This window comes from Oxyura jamaicensis, chromosome 27 (genome assembly GCF_011077185.1).
Source record: "Oxyura jamaicensis isolate SHBP4307 breed ruddy duck chromosome 27, BPBGC_Ojam_1.0, whole genome shotgun sequence".
NCBI lineage: Eukaryota > Metazoa > Chordata > Aves > Anseriformes > Anatidae > Oxyura > Oxyura jamaicensis.
The window spans coordinates 2,682,045-2,703,901 of record NC_048919.1 but is presented as its reverse complement, the minus strand read 5'-3'; the positions used below and the strand labels follow the sequence as shown (position 1 = coordinate 2,703,901).

The 21,857-nt window shown below is 54.2% G+C and overlaps 2 protein-coding genes across 21 annotated transcripts in view; one reads left to right on the top strand and one right to left on the bottom strand.

Moving 5' to 3' along the window:
- Window positions 1–282: 282 nt before the first annotated feature.
- Window positions 283–3,925, top strand: LOC118178992 (cytochrome b561). Of its 3 annotated transcripts, none has more exons than XM_035347959.1 (6): window positions 283–450; window positions 1,278–1,485; window positions 1,749–1,847; window positions 1,927–2,030; window positions 2,125–2,282; window positions 2,968–3,925. In XM_035347959.1, the coding sequence occupies exons 2-6, from the start codon at window positions 1,284–1,286 to the stop codon at window positions 3,161–3,163; spliced, it is 759 nt and encodes a 252-aa protein (XP_035203850.1). In that variant the 5' UTR covers window positions 283–450; window positions 1,278–1,283; the 3' UTR covers window positions 3,164–3,925. The 3 variants fall into 3 exon arrangements, with proteins under 3 accessions (XP_035203850.1, XP_035203852.1, XP_035203851.1); XM_035347961.1 differs by lacking the exon at window positions 283–450 and adding an exon at window positions 1,026–1,167; XM_035347960.1 differs by lacking the exon at window positions 283–450 and having other exon boundaries at window positions 1,200–1,485.
- Window positions 3,926–6,479: 2,554 nt separating this feature from the next.
- TANC2 (tetratricopeptide repeat, ankyrin repeat and coiled-coil containing 2) overlaps window positions 6,480–21,857 on the bottom strand; it is a 278,090-nt gene continuing 262,712 nt past the window's right edge. For 14 of the 18 annotated variants that reach the window (XM_035347942.1, XM_035347941.1, XM_035347940.1 and 11 more), the window contains 7 exons: window positions 19,897–20,072; window positions 19,512–19,644; window positions 18,939–18,968; window positions 17,883–17,974; window positions 16,119–16,265; window positions 13,567–13,667; window positions 6,480–11,491 (listed from right to left, as the gene is read on the bottom strand). In XM_035347942.1, coding sequence (XP_035203833.1) covers window positions 9,532–11,491; window positions 13,567–13,667; window positions 16,119–16,265; window positions 17,883–17,974; window positions 18,939–18,968; window positions 19,512–19,644; window positions 19,897–20,072 — 2,639 coding nt within the window. In that variant the 3' untranslated portion in view covers window positions 6,480–9,531. The remainder of the gene's footprint in view (window positions 11,492–13,566; window positions 13,668–16,118; window positions 16,266–17,882; window positions 17,975–18,938; window positions 18,969–19,511; window positions 19,645–19,896; window positions 20,073–21,857) is intronic. The other 4 variants (XM_035347947.1, XM_035347954.1, XM_035347945.1 and 1 more) reach the window with 3 other exon arrangements.

Here is a 21,857-nt window from a genome sequence, read left to right as displayed (position 1 = left end):
GATTTTGGGGTCCCATTGTGTGACAGGGAGGGGGCCCTGCCTCCTGTGGTCCCCCCACCCCACCCTGCTCCCTGCCGCGTCCCCCAGAGCCTCGGTGGCCCCGGGCGCTGGGGCTGGACGCGGGCAGGCGACATTTGCAGTGAAACCTAATGGGATAAACCAATTCCCCTAACCCACTTAGCCGGCTGATCCAATAAAGGTGGCTGGGAATAAAGTGTGTGCATGGTCTTAATGCATCCCCCCCCCGCTCCGTCCCCCCCTGCGCCCCCGGTCCTGGCAGTGCTCTCTGTCGCAGCCCGGCCCCCAGAGGCAGCGGCAGCGGGGACGGGGACAGAGGTGGCCCTGGGGCTGCGACGTGGTGGCCCCCACGGCCGGGCAGCAGGAGCGGTGGCCGTGCTGGTGGAAGCGGCTCGGATCCCCGTGGGATAACCCAACACAAAGAGGCTGCAGGTGGGTCATGGAGGTCTGGGGGGGGGGAGGGGGCAGATCTGTGGTGTCCCCCAACATGGGGGTTTGCTCAGCCTCCTGTCCCCAAGGGCCACCGCTTTGGTGGCCTGTGGGGCCCTGAGGAGCTTGTCCCTGCGCTACTTTCCTGTAATAGGGGTTTGGGAGGGTGCTGTGATGGGGATGGAGGGGTGGGGAGGTGAGGGAAGGATGGGGATGGGGAGACCGGGATGGGGGAAAAAGATGGGGATGGAGAGATAAGGGGATGAGGGGATGGGGAGATGGGGAGGGAGTGAAGGGGGGGAGGATGTGGATGGAGGGATGGGATGGGGTGGAAGGATGGGGATGGGGAGATGGGGAGGGAGGGATGGGATGGGGGTGAGAGGGATGGGGATGTAGGGGTGGAGATGGGGTGGGGTTGGACAGTGCAGTTGAAGGGCTGGGGCGGGAGAAAGGGGGCAGAACAGACGGGGCATGAGCACAGGGACGCTGGGGGCAGGAGGAGCCGTGCAGGGCCAGGGGGCCTGGGGCAGGAGCAGAGTTGGGAGTGCAGGGAGGGGACGGGAGAGCAGGGACAGGGGCTGAAGGCCAGGAGGGCAGCAGGAGGGGACAGGAGGGGACGGGAGCCAGCAGCTCAGGGCCGGGCGTGCCGCCGTGGCCGGGAGCCACCCCCGGGCGCAGGTGACGCAGCGGCACCAGGAAGCGTCGGGGGCCCCGTGGCAGGTGAGGGCCGGGTGGGTGCTGCCGCTGTGGGGTGGGCACCATGGCACCGGCGTTGGCACCGCGGCCTCCGGCCCGTGGCTTCGCTGCCCCCCCCTTCTCTGTCCCCACAGGCCGGCATGGACGGGACTCCGCCACCCGCCAGCCCCGCCGGGCTCTCGGCGTACGTGGCCGTGTCGCAGCTGCTGGGCCTGACGCTGCTGGCGGCCACGGGAGCGTGGCTGGGCCGCTACCGGGGCGGTGTGGCCTGGCAGGGCCAGCTGCAGTTCAACGTCCACCCCCTCTGCATGGTGCTGGGCATGGTTTTCCTCCAAGGTGATGGTGAGATGGGGCTGTGGGGAGGGCGTTCAGCCACCCTGGACCTCCGGCAGCATTCAAAGCACCCCCCGAGGTGCAGCCCCCCCTCCCCGGTGCCACCAGGGTGGGGGTTGAAGGGGGCAGAGTGGTGGTAAATGAGGTTGGGGAGAAGCTTCGGCCAGCCCCGCACCCATGTGCAGCACCCCAGGGAGATGGGGGGGGGGTCGACAGAGGTTGGGGGGACCCCCAGGTGCTGCCCCAGCGCTCACCCACCCTCTCCCCGTCAGCTCTTCTGGTCTACCGGGTGTTCAGGAACGAAGCCAAGCGCTCCACCAAGATGCTGCACGCTCTGCTCCACGGCCTGGCGCTGGTGATCGCCCTCGTGGGTGGGTGCTGGGGCTGGAGGGCGATGGGGCTGGGGGGGCCGGATCCGGCCCCGGCGGTGTAACGGGCTCCTCTCCGCAGGCATCGTCGCCGTCTTTGAGTCCCACCGCGCCAAGGGCATCGCCGACATGTACAGCCTGCACAGCTGGTGCGGGATGGCCGCCTTTGTGCTCTACCTTGTGCAGGTGAGGGCTGGGGAGCCCTGGCACCCCTGGGGGGGGGGGGGGGGGGGACAGGGACAGGGCCCCCAGCGCCCCCTGACACCCCTGCACCCCGCAGTGGCTCCTGGGGTGCGCTTTCTTCCTGGCCCCGGGCGCATCCTTCTCGCTGCGCAGCCGCTACAAGCCCCAGCACATCTTCTTCGGCATCGCCCTCTTTGCCCTCTCCATCGCCACCTGCTTGCTGGGCATCACCGAGATGCTGCTCTTCAACATCAGGTGGGTGAACGACTTGGGGGGGGTATTAATAACCCCCAGCCCCCACCCAGAAGGGCTGCTCCATCCCCAGCCCTGCAGGGCAGAGCCTGGCCCCTGCCCGGGCTGAGGTTCTGGGGCTCCGATCCTCCCCGAGGGTTTCAGTTCTGCTGCTGCTGAGTCACTTCCAGATGCTTCATGGGGGCCGCATCCTGCTCAGCTTCTTCTTTGCTCCTGGTGGGCAATGCAGCAAGCGCTGCTGCCTCTGCTACCATCTGTTTGTAGAACCCCCCAGGAAGCTTGGCTGGAGGACACGGGGATGTCCCTGTCCCCTGAAAGCCCACTGCCCATCGGGCTGCAGGCTGGGGTCCCCCCTTGCCCCAGCACTGTGGGGACACGGCCACGGGGTGCCCCCAGGAGCCTCCTCCCTGTGGCCGGGGGAGCTCAGCGGGTGGGGGGGCGCTGGGCTGCCCATGGCCGGGTCTGTAGGACCGTGCCCCCCCTTTCTCCCTGCGATCACCCGAAGCAAGCAGCAGCCTCACTTCTTGCTGGATTTGGGGGCAGGGAACCTTTCTGGGGTCTGTGCCCAGCTGTGGGGCCACCCCACCTTCCTCCAGGAGGACGGGGATGAGGACAGGAGGGGTCCCAACCAGGGCAGGGCCAGGCCACCCACGCCCCAAGGCTCGAGCATCCCCCTCTGTGCCCGCAGGGACTCCTACAGCCAGTTCGTGCCTGAGGGCGTCCTGGCCAACACCGTGGGGCTGCTGCTGGTGGCCTTCGGGCTGGTGGTGGGCTACGTGCTGACGCGGGACGAGTGGAAGCGCCCGCCGCTGGCCGAGGAGCTGGCCCTCTCCATGGACTTCAAGACCCTCACAGAGGGCGAGAGCCCCGGTGGCAGCCAGTGACACCCCCGGCTCCCCAGTCCCCAGCAGGGGTGGGTGTCGGATGGCCCTGCGCCCCCCATCTCTGTGCTCGGTGCCGGTGGGCAGAGCCTTTGCTGGGAGCTCTGTGCACCCCCCAGGGACCCCCCCGTGCTCCCCGAGCATCCCCTGACCTGCATGGGGACGGAGGTGCTGCTGCACACGGGGTCCCCAGGCTCTGCCCTGGTGACCTCAGGCTCACAGCCTGCATTTCCCTGCCACAAAGCTCCAAAGCCCAGAGCCCGTCCCCATTTCTTTACGCCAAACGGATCGGACGGTGCCGATCACGAAGATTTTCTACTCGTTTTCAGCCCACACCCCTCCAGCGCGGCCACGTGCCGGGGCTGCAGCCACCAAAGGTTCCCAGAGCAACGTCGGTGCAACTTTAATGGGTTTGTGTTCCCTTCTCGTGCAATGTGTTGTCTGCTGAGTGGATGCTCCTGACCTAATAAATATTTGCAGCTCACCCTGCCCGGCTCCCGGCTGTGCTCATCATTTCGGGTACCCCGGGGTGCTGGATCAGCCCCTCTGTCCCCCAGGAGCCACGAGGCTGAGACATTTCGGGCAGCAGGGTGGGAAAAACACCAGTCTGCAGGCTGCTTCCAAGTGTTAACCATTTATAAATAAGTACATTTTTTTTTTCATACATACAGTTTTCATTGTACAGATTACAATCTGTATACATCGGGGCGGGGGGAAATGCATTCTTTTGAACTTTTCACATCTATCTCACAGCTCACATGTACAGACAAGAAAACTCTGCTCAAGCAAATACAGCAAAGGAAAAAATATGTTTTCTTCTTTCCTTATACATGAGAGGCGAAGGCCTCCGCTGTCGGCAGGGGTGGCTCTCCCCACTGCACAATATCACAACTGTGTGGTGTTCAATATATCAGTAGAGAGAACAGAACATGCATTGAATAATATACTGTACAGAGAAAGTCCTTTACATCGGAATTATAGAAAAGCTAAAGGAAAATTAAGTGTCTTAAAGATCTTCCCAGCAAGTGTCTTCAAGGATGGCAACCAGGGAATTGTACAAATCACAGAGTGTGTATGCTGTACATGTTTGTACCAACTCAGATCCTCTTGGAAGTGAAGACAGAACAGAGACAAAACGCTGAATGCAACACTATGGGAAAGAAAACGCCGGACAGGAATGACACCTGCGGTGCTGGAAGAGTCCACACGAGTCTCTGGGTTAGCGGTGCAGCGACAGAATGGACGTAACGCGCACGGCGCTGCTCTCGGCTTGCTAATGGTGGCTGGCGGAGCGGTGCACACGGCAAGGCAAAGGTGAAGCGAGCGAATTTCCTGGGCCTGAGGCTTCCCCACCCAACCCAACGAGCCCCCGCGTGTTAAACCTCCGGGGTTGGGACCACCCGGAGCCTACCTGCCTCCCCGGAGAGCGTCACCCAGAAGGGACAAAGTCTTTCTTGCAAAGCTTGCGGGACTACAGAGACCAGGACGCAATGGTGGCGGACGGGACCCGGCTGCTGACTCCCCAGTACCGCGACAGCTAGGAACTTAGCAGGAGGGAAGGGTACGGCGGATCTGTTTGGTGTCCGTTTGCTTTAGTGGTGACGATCGTGTTAGCTTTGTTTTCTCTTGGGTGGATCTGTAACAGTCCCAGTGAGATCCAGCTGCAGTCAGGAGTTGGACACGAACGCATCTTGCTAAATAATTGAGCCCTTAGTGGTTTAGAATTAGAAAAAGAGTTTGATTGAGTGAAAATCCAGCAATTATCCAAGCAAATCTGAAAAAAGCAGATCGACTTTCACCATTGTGCTTGTGTCCAAATGCACCCCACCAGACTTTGCGGCGAGCAACCAGAAGGGAGCGAAGGCATTTATCTGCAGAGGTCCCTGTGCCGCGCCGTGCCGTGCCGCAGCAGGGACGATAGCTCCTACCCTAAGCCCTTGTTTAAACACTGTTAATCCCAGCAGAGGAGCCGTCTGGAACCCCCCCAAAGACAAATCAAAGTACAACCACCAAAGACCTTGCAACAGATGACCCAGGACCCACCTTTGCAACGAAGGTGGAGCACGAGCAGGCACGCTGGCTTGCTTGTTTCTCGAGATAAGGCGGAGCTGGCACTTGGGTTTTAGCTAGACTTCTTCTGGGTAACCCTGAATAGACAACGACCTTGGTACGAGGGGACTGAATCGCTGCAAATTTCGTAGCCACCCTGGTTCAGGACCTAACCCAACTATGGCTTAGGTATTTGTTATATGCGCACACACACGTTTACACTAGCTAAGCAGTTTTCTTTACAGCCACGCTAAAGAAGAACACAAAGGTCAGCGCTCGGAGGAAGCCCCTGCACCGTGGGTGCCCGGCAGCAGCCCAGCCCCGGGCGTTTTGGGAGCCGCCGCAGCCTTCGCCCTCCTGTGCCTCGAACCAAAGCAGCAGCACCGAGGCGGTGGCACCGGCTGCGCTGCGCCTTTACCTTCAGAGACAGCCTCCAAGGGCCTCATCTTTGGAAAACTTCCTTCTCCAAGCACTTTATAATGATCTCTCGACTATTTTCAAAGCCCTTAATGCCATTCCTAAGCTGGCTGGTACGGAGAGCAGCACAAGCTCCCCACCCAGCAGGGCTCCCCACCGCCAGGACAGGAGCATCCTTCCCCCGGGACACAAACCAGAACCGGAGAAGCCACGCCGCGATGCAGCAGACACCGATGCCCCGAGCTGGCAGATATTTCAGCTCTGCGGCACAAACAGCGCGGAGCAACCGCGTGCAGAGTGCGAGGGACATCTGGTGGGTGCTGCGGCTAAATACAGGTGTTCGCTCCAGCATCGCCTACCGAATACGCCCCAAGAACCAAATCCGGAGGGTTTCAGCATCACCAAGAAGCTGGTTTACCTGGCGAGTCCCACTCGCTGCCAAGGCCGGGGCTCACGGGTGGCACCAGGGCAGCCAGGGGAGGGGATGGAGGCACCGACTGGCAGCAGCGTCCCAAATGTTAATTATTCAAAGAGGCTGAAGGCATAGCACGGACGGCCGATACAGCGCAGTGTCTTTAAGGTCTACGTCTAAGACGACACAGTGAAGGGACGTCGGGTGAAATCAGGGCACTTTACGACACGACCACACACGACCGCAAATATGAAATGACCTCTGCTTTTGTCCATGCCAAACCCGAATCGTGACGTTGAGGACACACGGGACTGCGTACGGAGCAGCTTTTCCAGGGAGAGGCGTGCTCCTCACCCGCCCAGCGACTCCAGCAGCAATCACGCCTCAGCTGTCCCTAAGAGAATTGCTGGGGAAGCGCTTTAAAACCACCGCAAATAATTCTGTGTTTAAAAATTACTCCGTCTGTTGATGCTTATATACAAGAGTCAGTTCTTGTGCTATAAATGTTATGATTCATTGCTTTTTTTCTTTTTTTCTTTTTTGAAAAATACACTAAGAGACAAGAGTTGTTTTGCTATTTTCTAATGAAGACACTACTCACGCTTAAATATCCAGTATTTATCATAGTAACAAATTCAAACAGTAAAGTGCACCCATTTACAGAGAGAACAGATGGTAAACCATTAGTGCAAGAATCCTGTGAAAATGTAACACGTGGTCTTGTGAAAGAACCTGCGTGCTGCAGTATTTCAGCATTCGTTCATCTCGGTGTTAGTGGTAAGTGTGAGCTGTTTCGTTGTTCCCTTAAAACACCTTCACGAACCCAAAGTTACACACAGAAGTGCTGCTAGGGGACATCTCGGGATACAGTACTGGAACCACATGGCAGTGAACAGCAAAGCAAAGCACAGGCAGTTCTTACAACGCGCTCCTCAACACGGACCGTCCCGCTGGCCTCTCAGCTGAGAACGCCGGCTTATGGCCGTAGCACGTCTCACTCTGCCGTATAAAACAGCAGCGGGGCTGAATTTGGTTACTTTTCCCTTGCAAAGAAGCAACTCAAGGCAGAAAGCCACTCACTCTTTGGGAAAGCAGAGGCAGCGAGGCTTTGAGCAAAACGACTGGTGCTGCTGCAGACCCACGGATGCGTGTTGCTAGCTAGCCAGGCGTGCTGTACGCGGAGGGAAAGAAAGCGGTTATTCCTTGCAAAGCAGAACACACCACTTCCAAAAGAGGAACAAAAACCATCGCACCCCTTCCGAGGAGAGCAGCAGGGCGTGCACCGCCGGCATGGCCGCGGGACCCGCGCTCCCGAGGGGTCTCCGAGTCTACAGCCTGCTCTACAGCCCTGTAAGAAAGCAAAGGTCAGAGCCGAGCCGCACTCGAGAAGGAGAACGCCAACCTCAATACAAATACTGGCTTGGACAAGTACAAAATAGCCACAACAGCGCAAGCATCTCCAAAGCCTGCAGAGGAAAACCCCCCTGAATACTCTCAACGTGTCTATGAGACACAAGCCCCCGTCATCCCAAGGTACGCGCGTCCCGGGTTGGTCTGAGCGAATGAGGCGGTGAGATAACGATGAGATGTGCTGATCCACGCGCAGGACAGCCCGACCACAGCCAGGGTTTGCTGAGAGCTTTGAGCCACGTCCTCAGCTGGTGTAAATCGGCGCCGCTCGTCTACACCAGCTGCGGCTGGGCTCCGCGGTTTGGTTCAAGGAATTTGTAATCAATCTACGGCTGGATTCGCATAGCCCTTTGGAAACACCGAAAGGTATCGCTCGCTCTTCCTGCTCAGCACCAAATCCCTTTTGCTGTTAGGAGTTGATATGGGTGAGATTCAGCATTGGGCAACAGGCACTATTTTCGCTTTAAAACAAGCTACACGTTTATCGCTCCCCCCCCCGGCTCGTCTGACCGTTCGCCCTCGGTAACTGAAAAAGGCAGATTGCAAAACAACCAGCAGTAAATGAAGCGTTTGTAAAGGAGTCCCTCCAGCCCCCCCCCAAATTCCAGAGAAAAATTGAAAAATTCGGTAAAACGGTTTTTGGAAGCGTCCCCTGCTTTTCACGCTGTCTTGACGTGATTTGCATTTGATTTAAAAAAATAAGAGAAAACCAGCCAACCCCCCCAAATGTCCTGAAACAGAGTGCAGAAATAAATTATAAATATCTCTTTCAACTACAGGCCCTTAAGGAGCAAAGCACCGTCCGTACCACCTGCAGGTACAGAACACGGCAATCGCTTTCCAGGAATTTGGGAACGGATCCTGCAGCTCTAAGGAAGCAGCATTTCCCTTAGAGGGGCGCAGCCCCCCCCCGGGACGGCGTCCCGGAGCAGGAGCACGCGGAGGGGAAGCGATGCTGCCGACGGACTTGGCCACCGTTACCTCCTCGGACCCTTCCCGTCTCGGGAGCCACGATGCCATGTTACGCATCCCATCAAAACAGGAAAATAAACTGCAGTTTTCCTCCTCGAACGGGATTTCCTAGTCATTTTTTTTTTTTCCTTGTGAGCCAAAAAATTCCCCCAAACTAAAACCAAACAAACCAAAACCCCACAAAAACACCAAAACCAAACGGAAACCCCAACATTAAAACTGTCCTGGTGAAAACGCGGTGTCGTATGCGTGGGGTGCAGTCATCTGCTACTGGTGTGACGAAGTTGTTGCAATCCCAGTCCACGAGAGGCTTCCAGCCAATTCCCTTGGCTGCTCAAAACGCGTACGAAGGGCCAGCTTTCATCTCTGCAAACCTGTAAAATGCCCCCAGAGCAAATCAACGTCGGGGCACCTGGAAGGTAATCTGCAAAGTAGCAAAGCACCTCGTGATCCCCACCCCTTCGGGCAGATTACGCGATGAAATAACAAATACAATTCCGATTAAAATCCTACAAACCGGGTGAAGCAGGATGGTGACTGTGCATAGCTACTTGGCGTTAAAGCAAACGACGCCCTGCTCTGCGCGGGTCATTCACTCTTCGTGGGCAAAGAGACAAACGGGCAGAGAAACGACCCGGCTGGCACGGGGACCTGCGGACACGGCCTCCGAAAAGGCTCCTGGGATCCCTGCTCTGTTCCCACTAGGAATTTTCATCAGAATTGTGTAAGAGCTCATTGAGACAAAAGAAACCAATTTAAACTGAAACGCGATTGTCTCTTGAAAAAGAGCTGGTTACCTCCCACTGCGCAGGGGATATTTCTGGACTACCCCACACCACGTACTAAAATATCCTGGTTGACAGCTGAAAACTGAGGGAACTTAGCTGGAATTGGGCAAATGATACTGGCTTGGCTGATGTTGGCTTCACAGTCAGCTGGGTAACAGAAGGGCTGGAGCACGTGCATGGCTGTCTGACCACCACACAGAAAGTACCGGAGAAACTTGGTCATGTAGCTACCAAAGAGAAACAAAAATAATAATAATATGCATGGAAATCAAGCTTGGAAGTGTGTGCTGAAAACATAAGGGTCTTACTCCAACAAGCGTCTTTTACACATTAGACTCCACAAATGGTCTCTTTGGTTTGATTGGGGACGTCTGCCCTTGCCTGGAGTCCCTGGAGAGCTGCCTGTACAGGTTGTCCTGGTAGGCCTGCGCTACAGGCAGTGTCCTTGCAACCTTGACGTCGGGGTACGAGGAGGCTTGGGTGACTCTCTCCAGGAGGTCTCCCCGGGACCCATTGGCCAGCATCCCATGGGGGCTGTAATAGTCTTCCTCTAGCAAATGGCCATTCTGTGCATTGTTGGTTTTGTTATAAAAGGCAATGTTGCTGATCGACGAAGGTGGGCTAAATGATTCTGGCTGGGGGAGATTGCCAGGAGACGTAGGACTAATTACAGTATCCACGGACGACACAGCCCAGGTCCGGTTCTGCTGATGGAGGTGGGGGTACTGCTGAGTCCGAGCGGTTTTATCTATGATTCCCATGAACGGCGTGGTCCGGGAACGCGCTGGCTCGCTGGGGTAGCCCCCCTGCGTGGGAGAGACCGGAGAGAGTTCATCGCACGACCTGTCGTAGGCTGGCTTGAGAGGGATCTCCATTTGCTGGATCGAAGCGGACGGGCGGAAGTTGGGAGTCAGGTTGGAGGTGGATGAAATGCTATTGCTGGAAGGAGAGAAGCGGAGGCCAACGCTTTGGGAATGAAGCAGCGGCCTCGGAGTCGGTGGGTGAGGCTTTATTTCACTGGGGTTAACCGTAATGGGCCTTCTAATGAGGTGAGACACGTCCGGAGAGCCAAGCTGGTTGGCGGGGAGGGAGGTCCGCTCCAGGTCAAGCTTCGAGTGACACACCGGGTAGTAGGAAGCGGACTGACTTCGCCCAATCTGGGGCGTCTGGCTGTATCTCATACCCCCCCTGTAAGCCGAGGACGGCCTCTGGGGAAGATCTTCTTTAGCCAGGCCTCCGTGCTGACAGATGGCTCCCGCGCTGAGACTGGCCTGAACGTGCTGCACGGGTCTGCTGTCACCCACGATCCCCCCGATGGAGCCCTGGTAGACCAACCTGCTCTGACTGACCCCCATCTCCCCCGACGCCGACTGGTACTTGCTGGCCATCGAGTGGGCCACCTGGCTGTAAGCACCGGTTGGAATTACAGTACTCGAATGCACGGCAGAGCTGGGCTGGTTGCTCCGGACGATCTGGGCCTTCGCTGGCTGCAGCCTCAGCCCCTGCTGCGGCACCGCCACGGGCAGCTGGGGCATCTGGAAGGATCGCTGGGTCATTTTGGACAAGGGAGACTTCGGCCGACCGGGGAGCTGGCTGACGCCGCTAGGTTCTTGCTGATAACGGACCGGGGAACCGGACTGGGACCTATAGACGCTCATGCTTTCTGCAGGGGGGCTGGCGCGGTACTGAGGGCCTCTGCGGAGAGGAGAAGGTGGTGGGCTTTGATATTCTTTCCCTTGGCTTCCAGCGGGAGGGGGGCTGAAGCGGTAAGAGGAGCCCTGGTGCGCAGGAGAAGTGTGCGGAGGACTAGGTCTGTAATGGGAGTTTTGGTGTGTCGGAGACAGAGCAGGAGATGTGGACTGGTACCCTTGCCTGGTCGGCGAACCCACGGAGCTATTGGACCTGAAATCAAAGACCTGATGAGAGCCAAGAGGCGAGCCAGAAATATAGGCGGAGTCCCTGTGAGCAGGGGACGGTGGTGGGCTCTGGATGATGGGCAGCCCTTGGTTTGGCCTGGACTCTGTCTGCAGGCCGATGGAAACATTTTCGACATCCTGCTCAAGGTATTCCTCCTCAAAGATATCCTGCACGGAATACAGCTCTTCGTGCTGGGCTTCGGGTTCGGGCTCCACCGGGAGCGGCGGCTGCTGCTGCTGCTGCTGCTGCTGCTGCACCTGCCTGCACTCCTCTTCCACCCGCATCAGCAGCCGCTGGATCTCACGGTTGTTTGGACACAGCTTGATGGCCTCGTTCAGGTCCTCCAGGGCTGCTGAAAACTGCCTGCTTGACAAAGGGACAGAAAGGAGAACTGAAATTACTCCGGATTTGAACAGAGCCGTTCTCGGAGGCTACCGAGGGTTAAGCAGCTTGTCTGTTTTACTGAGGGAGACGGCTGCCACCGCTACAGCTGGCTGCCTCTCTCCAACCCTGCCTTACATGCCTGCCTGGGATTTATTTTAGCCGAACTGAAGGAAAATACTGCCGGCCATTCCGGGGAAAAAGGGGAATACAGAATGAGATGGCACAACCCAGACTAGAAAAAATACCTGTCCTGTGTAGTGCATGATACAGGCTTCTTCATCACTCCTCACAGCATCACCGTGAGCTCTGCCCTGGTGTTAGCAAAGGGGAAACCAACACACCAGTGACTAGCAGCCCAGCTCACCATCGCTGTAAACAAGTGCAGCTTTTGCTGCAACTGCTTACGGCAGTGAAAATTTAGCTTGTGACTGCTGCCAAGACCACACAGCGTCACGGCTGGCTCCAGGAGCCAGGGTTCCCGTGGGTCAGCACTTTAGGCAAGGCTGTCTCTGCAGTTTTGCAGGGGATTTGGCTAACTTCTTCAGAACAAAAGAGCCGAGCAATGCTAGCAAGCCGGCAAGCCCCCCTGGGACAGCTTTGCAGTGGCAAGGCTAGCCTGTGAGGAGTAAAGGGAGGTGGGGGTTCGGGGAAGGGGGTTGTCATTTACAGGGACACTGCTTCTGAGCAAAACCATCTGTTTGTAGGTAAGCGTGATCTGGGGGATGATCCCCTGCCTTGGGCTGAATGTGCAGACACCCTGCTTTGCTGCTCTGTCACAGAGAAAGAAAAACTCCCCAGCACCTCCCAACACCAGCCCAAGCTTTTGCACAACCCGTTCAAAACCCTGGGCAAGAAGGAAAAGCCACGTTCCCCAGGCTGCGCTGACCTCAGGGGTGCCACTGTGCACAAACAGGGAAATAAATAAGAAAGGGCAAAGTGATAACGGTTTCTGGTGGAGAGACCCGGGGAGAAAAGGCCACTTGTATGTGTGGAGGCTGATATCATCTGGAAAGCGACCCAGTTTTTACGCTTCCTTAAAGCAATTTGGAAACAATGGAGAGGAAAACCATTAAAGGAAAGGCATGAGGTCAGCGCGGCTCAGCCAGCAGGGCATCTCTGCAGAACACAAGGTCACGGCTTCACCTCCCACGCCAAGACCCGGTGGACCCGGCAGCACGGCCTCAGCTCGGCCAGCAGCCCCGTTACATGCGGTGTCTCCAGCATGGAAGGTCGAACCGTGGCCTTGCCCGCTGGGCTGCCGTGTGTACACAGGTGGGCTTCACAAACCTCTGGCTGCTGGCGATTCTCTGCACTGCCGTGCACGGCGTCCCGTTTAGAACCGGGACTCATGCAATGAAAACCTGCCCTCGAGGGCAGGACTCAAGAGCAAGCCCTCCTGCCCATTTAGGAATGGCATTGATTGGTTTTGAAATTAATAAAATCTCCTATTTTCAGCTTTTGGGGCAGTGAACGAGGGCACCCTCCGGGCTCCGTCTGAGCTGCAGAGAAATGCCGGCGCTGCATCGCCCCAGGAGCTGCTTGCGGTGCTCTGAGCCCAAACTATGGCTGGAAGCACAGTGGCTGGCACGGCCTGCACAGGCTAGTCATCAGCACTGCCTTGCAACGTGTGCTGCAGGACAGAGAGATTCATAGATTTTAAGGCCAGAAGAGCTCACTGTGATGAACAGGAGTCTGCCTTCTTGCACGGCACAGGCCACATGGCTCCCATGAATCATATTTTGCATTGAGTCCATGTTGTGGTTGAACTAAAGGGTATTTTTAAACAAAAACCCAAACTTGGCGTAAAGGTTTCCAGTGCAGGAGGGCGTTCAGACAAAGTCCAGCTAGGATGAACAGTTCAGAAACATTTACATTCAGCTGTCTGCAGAAAGTACCGAACGAGGGAGGGCATTTGGAGTTTTGTAATCTTATTAATGAATGTTTCTTTCCCTCTTCTTCACACAGGGACACTTGCACAGAGTTGCATGGTGAATGCCCACACCGGTGCGGCCAGGCTTGAAGAGCCCAGCCCCTCTCACTTGGCTCTCTGTCCTCACCTGCTGCTGCGCTTGGCCCTTGCTCTTGCATAGTAAGCTTCGTAAGATTTCGGTTTCAGCTCCAGTGCTTTAGTGGCAAATTCCTCCGCCATTCCAAAATCCTGTCATTACAATAGGTGTGGAGGTAAGTAATTGAATAGATAGAGAAACAAAAATATATACAATCTGGGAAGAAAACAAACTTCACATGGATTTTTTTTTGCACGTTAACTTGGAAAACTTGATGGTACTGGAATGTTTCACATGGATTCCAAATCATTTACAATCAGAGTGCTACGGTGGCATGCCCAAAGACTCAAAGCTCTCTCTGTAACACCAGATGCTGTCAGCACCCACCGGAGGCCAGTGTGCCACTGGCTCCGTTCTCATTGATTGTGTCCCCAACAAGTGCATGCAATCCCTGTCCAACAACCTCCAGTCTTGAGGAAACATCTGGTCTTGCAGAGCCTGGAATGTAATCTCATGAAGGTTTTTTTTCCACAGTCAAAGGCAATAGGAAACCTTTCCCACGCCCTCTGCTTCCCACTCCGCAACACTGACATACTTGAAAGGGGCTGAATAAAACTCGACATGAGGCTATCGATACCTTGGTAGCCACGGACAGGACTTGCCTGGGAAAGGTCTCCTACCTCTGCCACCCATTTCATGGTTCCCTTCCCTCTCCCCTACACCTGGGAGATTTGTTTGGAGTGGGGAGGAAAAGGGTGATAACAAGGGATGGAGACTGCTTAGGGCGCTGTTGAGTGGCAGTGCCATGAGGTCAGGCCAGCAGCTACAGTTCAAACCATGCCAGCTGTCCTCCCTTGCCCTTGTCCCGAACGCTACACGTACTGCTGAGCTCAGCTGAGCACCTGCAAAGGAGATCTCCCAGCGGACGGGTTTTCATTTCCCATCCAAATACTCACAGCTTTGGACTGCTTGACTTGGGCTCTCTACCAGAGCTGCTCAGAGTTAAAGAACCTAAAAATACCCCTCATTCATTCACAAACTTAGTAAGCAAAGTCCACCAGGCTAGAAGTGAAGTTTACGTGCGCACCATGGCCACTTGGCCTGTACCGAGCAGCCGTGCAGGAACAAGTAAGGCCACATCCGTACCCCAGCAAAACCCCGGTGAGGTTTCATCTCCCCTAAGGTGCCCGTGCTGGAGTTTGCTATCTGGACACCCTGCCTGGAACAGCTCGTGGTGTGATTCATCTGAGCAAACTGCGGTGTCTGCTGTAGGAAGAGATGAATTGCAGCGAGGACCGCGCTGCCTGCAGCTCCCTCGGTGCTCCGGGGGTGGGAGCTACCTGGCACTGCCTCCGCTTGGACTCCCACCGGGAGATGGAGGAGGGCCAGGTGATGCCTCCATAGCACAAAAGGCCACAGAACAGCACCGTGCCTCATCCTGGGATGATTTTGTCAAATTCTCAGGCACGTGCCGTAACCTGCCACGTTGTGGTTTAGTAGAAATTAGTTTTGAGTATGCAAAAGGCTTCAGTAAGAAGTTTTTTGCTTCTGAATCTATGGGGGAAAAATTGTAAGTCTGGTCTGTAGGCAAATACTTCTGTTTGTATCTTCAGAGGCAGCTACTGAAGAGAGACTGTCTAATAAAGTAAACTAAACATAGTCAAGTGGTAGGAACCTTTATGGTCTGGCTTATAGGTGCAAAAACTGCAGGAGCAACTACAGCCCCCTGAGATTCCCTATCACAAAACCTGGGATTCCCCTGTTAACAGTAAGCTGGGAATCTTGTCCTTAAAGTGCAGACTTAGCAGGGAGTTGGCTTGTTTAAGGAAAAGATTCACACTTTTTCTGAAAACTGTGCTGTTTGTTCACCAGTGTTAAGATTTTATTTCCATTGCTTTTCATCTGTCTCCTTCATAGCTTTAAAAAAAAAAGGAAGGTGTCACAAAATCCCATCCTCCCTTCCAGTGTAATCATTGCTGGCTCATAGCCTTGGCGGAGGATTTCACTTTTTTGAGCCTGTGGAGACTTTAAAAGTTGTAGAGGTGAAAGTCTCTGAACGCAGAGCAAGGGGGAGGTGGCACTTGTCTGCTGGAAGAACAGACATGCTGCAGAAGTTTGTTGCTAGATGCTGCTAGTTTGGAGCAGGGAGAGTGACAGTGATATGGCAGTTCTGGGAAGAGAGGGAGGATGTGGGGGTGTTTCTGGATGAGTCACTGCCCTGGGGAAGTGCTAGCCCCCTAAGCATATGCTCCTTCATTTTAAATTAATTAGTATTCAAAGGAGCACATCTCCTAGCTCCTCCCTCACCACTGCCCTAGAAATCTGGAAACTGCCTCCACCCCCAATTCACATCATCATCAAAAGGGAGTAATAAAAAATTCAAAAAGCTATAAACATAGCAATGAATTTTTAATCATCAGAAATGCATATTAAATCATTACTTCTTTTGAATTATAAAACGTCAGCGTGCTGTGAAGGACAACCAGGTTACCCAGAGGAGAGATCCCAGAGGTCAAAGCACAATTACAGGATGGACAGGTCTTTATGCACAGGCAGGAAGCTGGCAGCTTGCTCATAAGGCCATGGAGAGCGGGGAGACTTACATTCATTTTCCTTCGACACCGGGAGAGGTTGAGAAGGAGCGACACCTTCAGCTCACGGAAGGTTTTCAGGTCTTCTCCAAACCCTTCCCTGGGGAACTTCTTGAGAGCGTACTGGTAGCGCTGGGCAGCCTCTTTCACTTTACCTTTCTAATAGAAGGAGAACGGGTCAAAACACATCCTTTGGCTGAGTTTACTTCTCTGCACAGAACTCGCCACCCCCAAGAATGCTTTGTGTGGTTACGGTAACATGATATCACTATTTAGTTATTTTCTAGGAAGGAAAGCCAGACCATCTGATCAAGGGAACTTTTGATCAGGAAATGCAGCTGCCTTGTGCAAGCTGAGCTCTCCCACGTCACAGAGTTGTTAAGCTACAGTGGAAAACAGCAGAAATTGTTAAATTGACTCGATACAACTCCATCTGGTGTCTGGGGAAATGGTCTTTTGAGCTGGGTGATCCGTACCCCATTCCTGGAGAGGACCCCACATCCCTCCCACGGGAAGGTGCAGCCTTCACACCCTGCTGACAGCTCAGGGGCTGATCCTTGGCGAGCCCCAGCAGCCACACAGCGTGCAGCGCGGCTCCACGGGCCGTGCTGAGGAGCTGGTCTCTGGCAATGAGCATTTCACATCATTTAAAGCTAACTCAAAGCTTAAGAAGCACTAGAGAGGGTGAGAAATACAAAGCTTTGGGTGGAGTTCCCAGGGCTCCGAGAAGCCTCTGCAATAGCAAAGATCGTTGTGCACTGATGTGACTCTGAAGTTGGACACATGGATTGGGATTCATCTCCCCGGACTTTAGATGTCTAGAAATTAGGTGCCTACCTCTAAGGCTGCCAACTGGGTTCCTTTTATAGTTATTGGGACGCAACAGTCACCTTCAAAGGGTGACTCAGCCTTGCTATTTTGGGCACCTATTTTTGGGATGGGATGATCTGCGCCCTGGAGGGGGGCAGCCATGGCTGCTAGGGTGAAAGAAAGAGGGCAAAACGGGATCTAGGACGCATGCAATTCACGACGACCCAGACATAAATTTTGCAGCTACCAACACTAAGCTTTAAAACCTTTCAGACTCAGGTTTCTCAGTTGTATCACGTATCTCTGGCAGATAACTCCAGTTACAATGCCAGCTTTGCATATTTTCTGCTTCACCCTTGGAGCCTAACAGTGAATCATTGTTGTACTTGCACATTTTTGTGTGTGCGTGCAAATCTCCAGGTTTTAAAGACTGGTTTAAAACAAACACGGAGCAAAAAAGACTCTAATGGTAGTGGTGGGACATCTCCCATGGGCTATAGGACATGACAAAGCCATCTGTGTCCTGACAGTCTGTTTTCGTTACCAAAACTTTTTCACTTTTCACTGTCTCGTTGCCTTGCTTCACAGCAGAGCCAGCTAGGCAATGACAGCACTGCCAGATCTGACGCAGTGGCATCGGCACTGAGCATCTCTGCAAAACACTTGGGTCCTGGTGTTTCCAAGGGGGAAATGAAGTGTTGGCTGAAAGCCAGCACGCAGGCAGACCTGGCTGTGCTTCAGCCTTGTTATAGATTTTGGCAATCAAGCCCACCCCTTCCCCAACCCCACTAACCAAAACCAAACAGTTTGCGACACGTGGGATCCCACAGGCAGCAGCGTTTGCTTGCCATGGCTTCAGGCAGCAGCATTGCTCACTGAGCTACCACAGGAAGACCCAAACCTTGCAGAGATGTATGCTGTACGCGGTATTTTTTCAATTTCTCCAAAAAGAAAAGCTCTTCTCACCTTATAAAACATGTCTCCCTCTTCCATCAGCTTGCTCAACAGGATGATCATGATGTCTGGTTTGGAGGTTGCCATCGCCCATGTTGCTGGACCTGTAGTGTACAGGATGCATGATGGGTAAAAAACTCATACAATGCAAGGGTGGTAGGAAGCTGGGTGGAAAAAATATCCTGGGGTGGGAATTTCTGCTGGAGAGAACAACTTGGCATGGTCAAAGAGCAGAGTGCTCCAAAGGATTGAGCTGACAGTTCCTCTCGCACTTAAATGAACGTCATCCACATTGCAACGTTTTTCCTTGGCACTCATTAAGGCTAACGCTAATCACCACCGCCGCGTCTGGGAAATGCCGGGAGCCATTTCCACGAGAGGGCAGTGCTGTTTGCAGAACCAGCTGGGGGGGGGAAGGCAGCGTGGTGGGGAAGTAAGCCGGGTTTGAAAGGAAAATCAAAGTGGTTACATAAAGAGCACTTGTAAATTAAGATCTCTGTAGTGTCCTAGGAAATCTGCAGTTTGACTGTCGGTAGGCATTTTGCTTTTAATTGGATTTTGATTTCCAACTTCACAAGGTGTGAAATTCGAGAGCAGAAAATCCAAATAGTTGGAGGACGTAACGAAGGCAAGGCCGTGTCTCAGCACGGCTCGTGCCGAAGGATCCGTGCTGGGCTGGGGACAGCCTCGGCTCTGGGCAGGTGACTGCTGCGGGACAGCAGCGTCTGGCTTTGGCCAGCGCAGGGTCCACCCGTGCAGAGCCAGTTGTTATCTCGAGGCCTGATACTTGGGAGGCAGGGGCGGCAAAAATCTGGGGACAACTCATTAGTGTGGGGGAAGAATAAGTCAACAATATTGCGTAAGTAGATTCAGTACGTTTTGGGGGGAGGGGGTTAGTTTTTGAGTTCAAGTTATTCTCTGCAACAGTCATTTAAAAAAATTATTTGAAGGTGAGGTAAATTAAAAGATTAGAGGTGTTGGGGACGCATGCAGGCTAAATCAAACAGGAGAAAGCAAGGCTGACAAAGCTATCAGATCGAGGCTGATGCTGACAGCAATGAGATATACCTCGTGGGCGACTCGGTAACGTCTGACAACCTTCAAAGAAAGGAGAAAACAAAAAGTTGTAGGAGAGAGGGGAAAAAATGGATGAAGGTGAAAAAAAGAAAGGAAAAAAGCAGCTGTGAGAGGCAGGCAGCAAAGAAGCCAATGCACCAGCAAAATCCCCTTTCACAGGAAAACGTAACGTGAGCAGCTGTGTGGCGCAGTGCAGGTAACACTAAAATCTGAAAGCATACACAGAGCAAGTGAATGCAGCAGCTCACAGCAATGCATGGACATAGTACATTGGTCGACTCAGACTAGTAAAGATAGAAAAAGCTTTACCGGAGGAAAGACCTTGCCAAAGAAACAGTTGTTTATTAACTTTTTCTAAGTAATACGACAGCAAAAACAATCCCAATTTAATCAAGAGGACAAGGCAATCATGACTCGCCGGCTGCTTTCAGAGTACGAAGCAGCGGCTGGGGCTGGGGCTGGGGCTGGGGCTACCTCCGCGCTAGGTTTCTGCTCACTAGGAAGCCCCTGCTCCGAGTCCTGCCTGAGTACAGAGCCGACAGCGCGTCCTCCCCTGGTCCCTACCTATCTTCGCTCCTTTCTTCAGGAGGGTGACGACCACCGAGGTGTTGCGGCACCCCACTGCCCTGTCGAGGGGCCGCATCCCGCTGTAGTCGACGTGCTCGATCATGGCCCCATGGTCCACCAGAAACTGAACCTGCAACAGCAAAGGCGACAGTCAGGTCTGCTCCGGGAGGGACCTCTGTGTGCTGCTGGTGTGAAGTCCGAGCAGCCAAAGCTTGCTCTGCTTGTGCCAGAAAGACCTCTGCGGGGCTGAGGTTTCATCCCTCTCATGCACTGCCCCTGTGGAAGCACGTGCAGAGGGGGAGCACGATGCTTGTTGCTACATCAAGCCGTGCTGTACCATTCCGTAGCATTTTTGGTTCTGCACGCACTACAGGCCACTTACCACCTCCGCATCGCCGTAAAAAGCAGCCAGGTCCAGCGGAGTGCGTCCGTTTTTATCGGCATGGTCAGTGGCAGCCCCGTTCTCCACCAGGGAACGCACCACGGACAGGTGGCCCTTCAGACAAGCCCAGCTGAGCGCCGTTAAGCCCTCCTTGTCCATCAGAGAGATGGAGGCACCTGAAAGAACAAGCGTCAGTTCACTTGGGAGCTCTGTCGTTGAGCAGTAGGAGACAACGAACCATCCACAGAGCAATGGCAGCTTAGAGTGCTATGTATACAAGTATTAATTACTTTATTAACATTTCTCCCACCGTGTATCCCACCCTCCATCACTATTTAAATGCGCGGATAGGAACCGTGGCAAGCGAGTTTATTCACGCCAAGCTGCAAACTTTTTCACATGTGGCTCCGTAGGCTGTCCTGGCAAACATCTTCTGAGCAGCAGGGTGGATTTGACATCCCTCATCTGAGACATCAATCTTTCTTTTTAACTGTTTTTCATCTAAGCCCATTCCAGCCTGTGTGAGTCAGGGATGAAGGCTGTTTTGCTGTTTCAGCAGGTCACAGTGTACCAGGGGAACTAAGTCAACTCAGCTCATTTCTTCTAAAAAAGCACAGATTTCCCCCTCCTCACTCCCTCCCCTTTACCCGAATCGACACAATTTCCAGCAGTATTTCTCCCTGAACTTTACCCAACATAAATACAACGTTGTGGGATAAACTACTGCCAACTGCAAGCCAAGGAAAGGGGGACTTGACATTTTCTTGGATGAAGAAATTGCGCTGCCATACCAACGGGTCAGTGTTGCTTCATACAGCATATGGGTACGCATACGAGATCTGCACAGCAGCATTAAGTGAACACTCCTCTTCGTGGCACGAAGACAAGTCCTGTTGCCATGGCACAGGCAGGGCTCTCGCTCTTGAGTGTGCAGAAGAGATGTGTATCAGCTCTGATCCTCCGAGGAATTGCGGCTACCTGCGGGATGTTCCTGCCAGCAGGCTGGGCTGAATTGCTGCTGCAGTATTCTTCTCCTGTAGGTAAACTTAAAACCACCCAGCGTGTGTTCTTCACTGGCTCCAGAAAGCTTAGCAAGTGGGGGAGTAATGTGAATTTCCTGAACCTTCCCATTCATCCCAGCTGACACATCCCCTGGTTAGCACACATTACCAAGGTGACAGCGAGCTGCTATGTCTTCCAGCTTGCACAACTTCTTGTTTGCGGAGGAGCAAAACACAGGAATATTTGCTGGAGATCATGTTCAGAAAGCTGCAGCTAGAGCTTCCAGCACTGCCACGGCATCCTGCCTGCTGCTTGTCTCCAAACGGCAGTGCACAACGCCAGTGCGGGTGGCAAACGAGTGGCTGGGGTGATCTGGTGTGCCGAGGTGGTACACTGGCTGCAGGACAGCTCAAATCTACGACAAACTCCTCTAATGGTGCCCCACGTGGCACCCAGGAACCCTTCTGAAGCTCTCTGAAAGCTCTTGAGATGACCCTCAGCTAACTTCTGCTCAGTAAAAGAGGACAAACCTCATTTCATCCCTTCTTATTTGTTCCTTTCTTGAAGTCAGAGTCTCCTTGTGGCTTTATTCCCAACTCTTCTGGAGCAGGTGAGAAAGGTCCCACAGGAAGAGGGGAGGCTGGAAAGCCTCATCATCACTCAGCCTTCCCACTCTTGTCCCAGTCCAATGGAAGAGCCACCACACCTCAGGCTGACACACGAAGACTTCAGGGTTTCAGGGCAGCAATGCAAGCCGAAGGTCTCCACGAGAGGACAACACAAACTGCTTCAAAAATGCCAAAGCGCTGCTGCTGTGCGTGCTGGGCTAGACGTCCTCAGAAAAGCCAAGGTCCCTTTGCAGCTGGGGCTCCCAGAACCTCTCTGTGACCGCACCACAAGGCATCCTTCGCTCCTCGGGGGATCTCCGGCCTCCTTAGCATCAAGGCAGTTGGATGTGA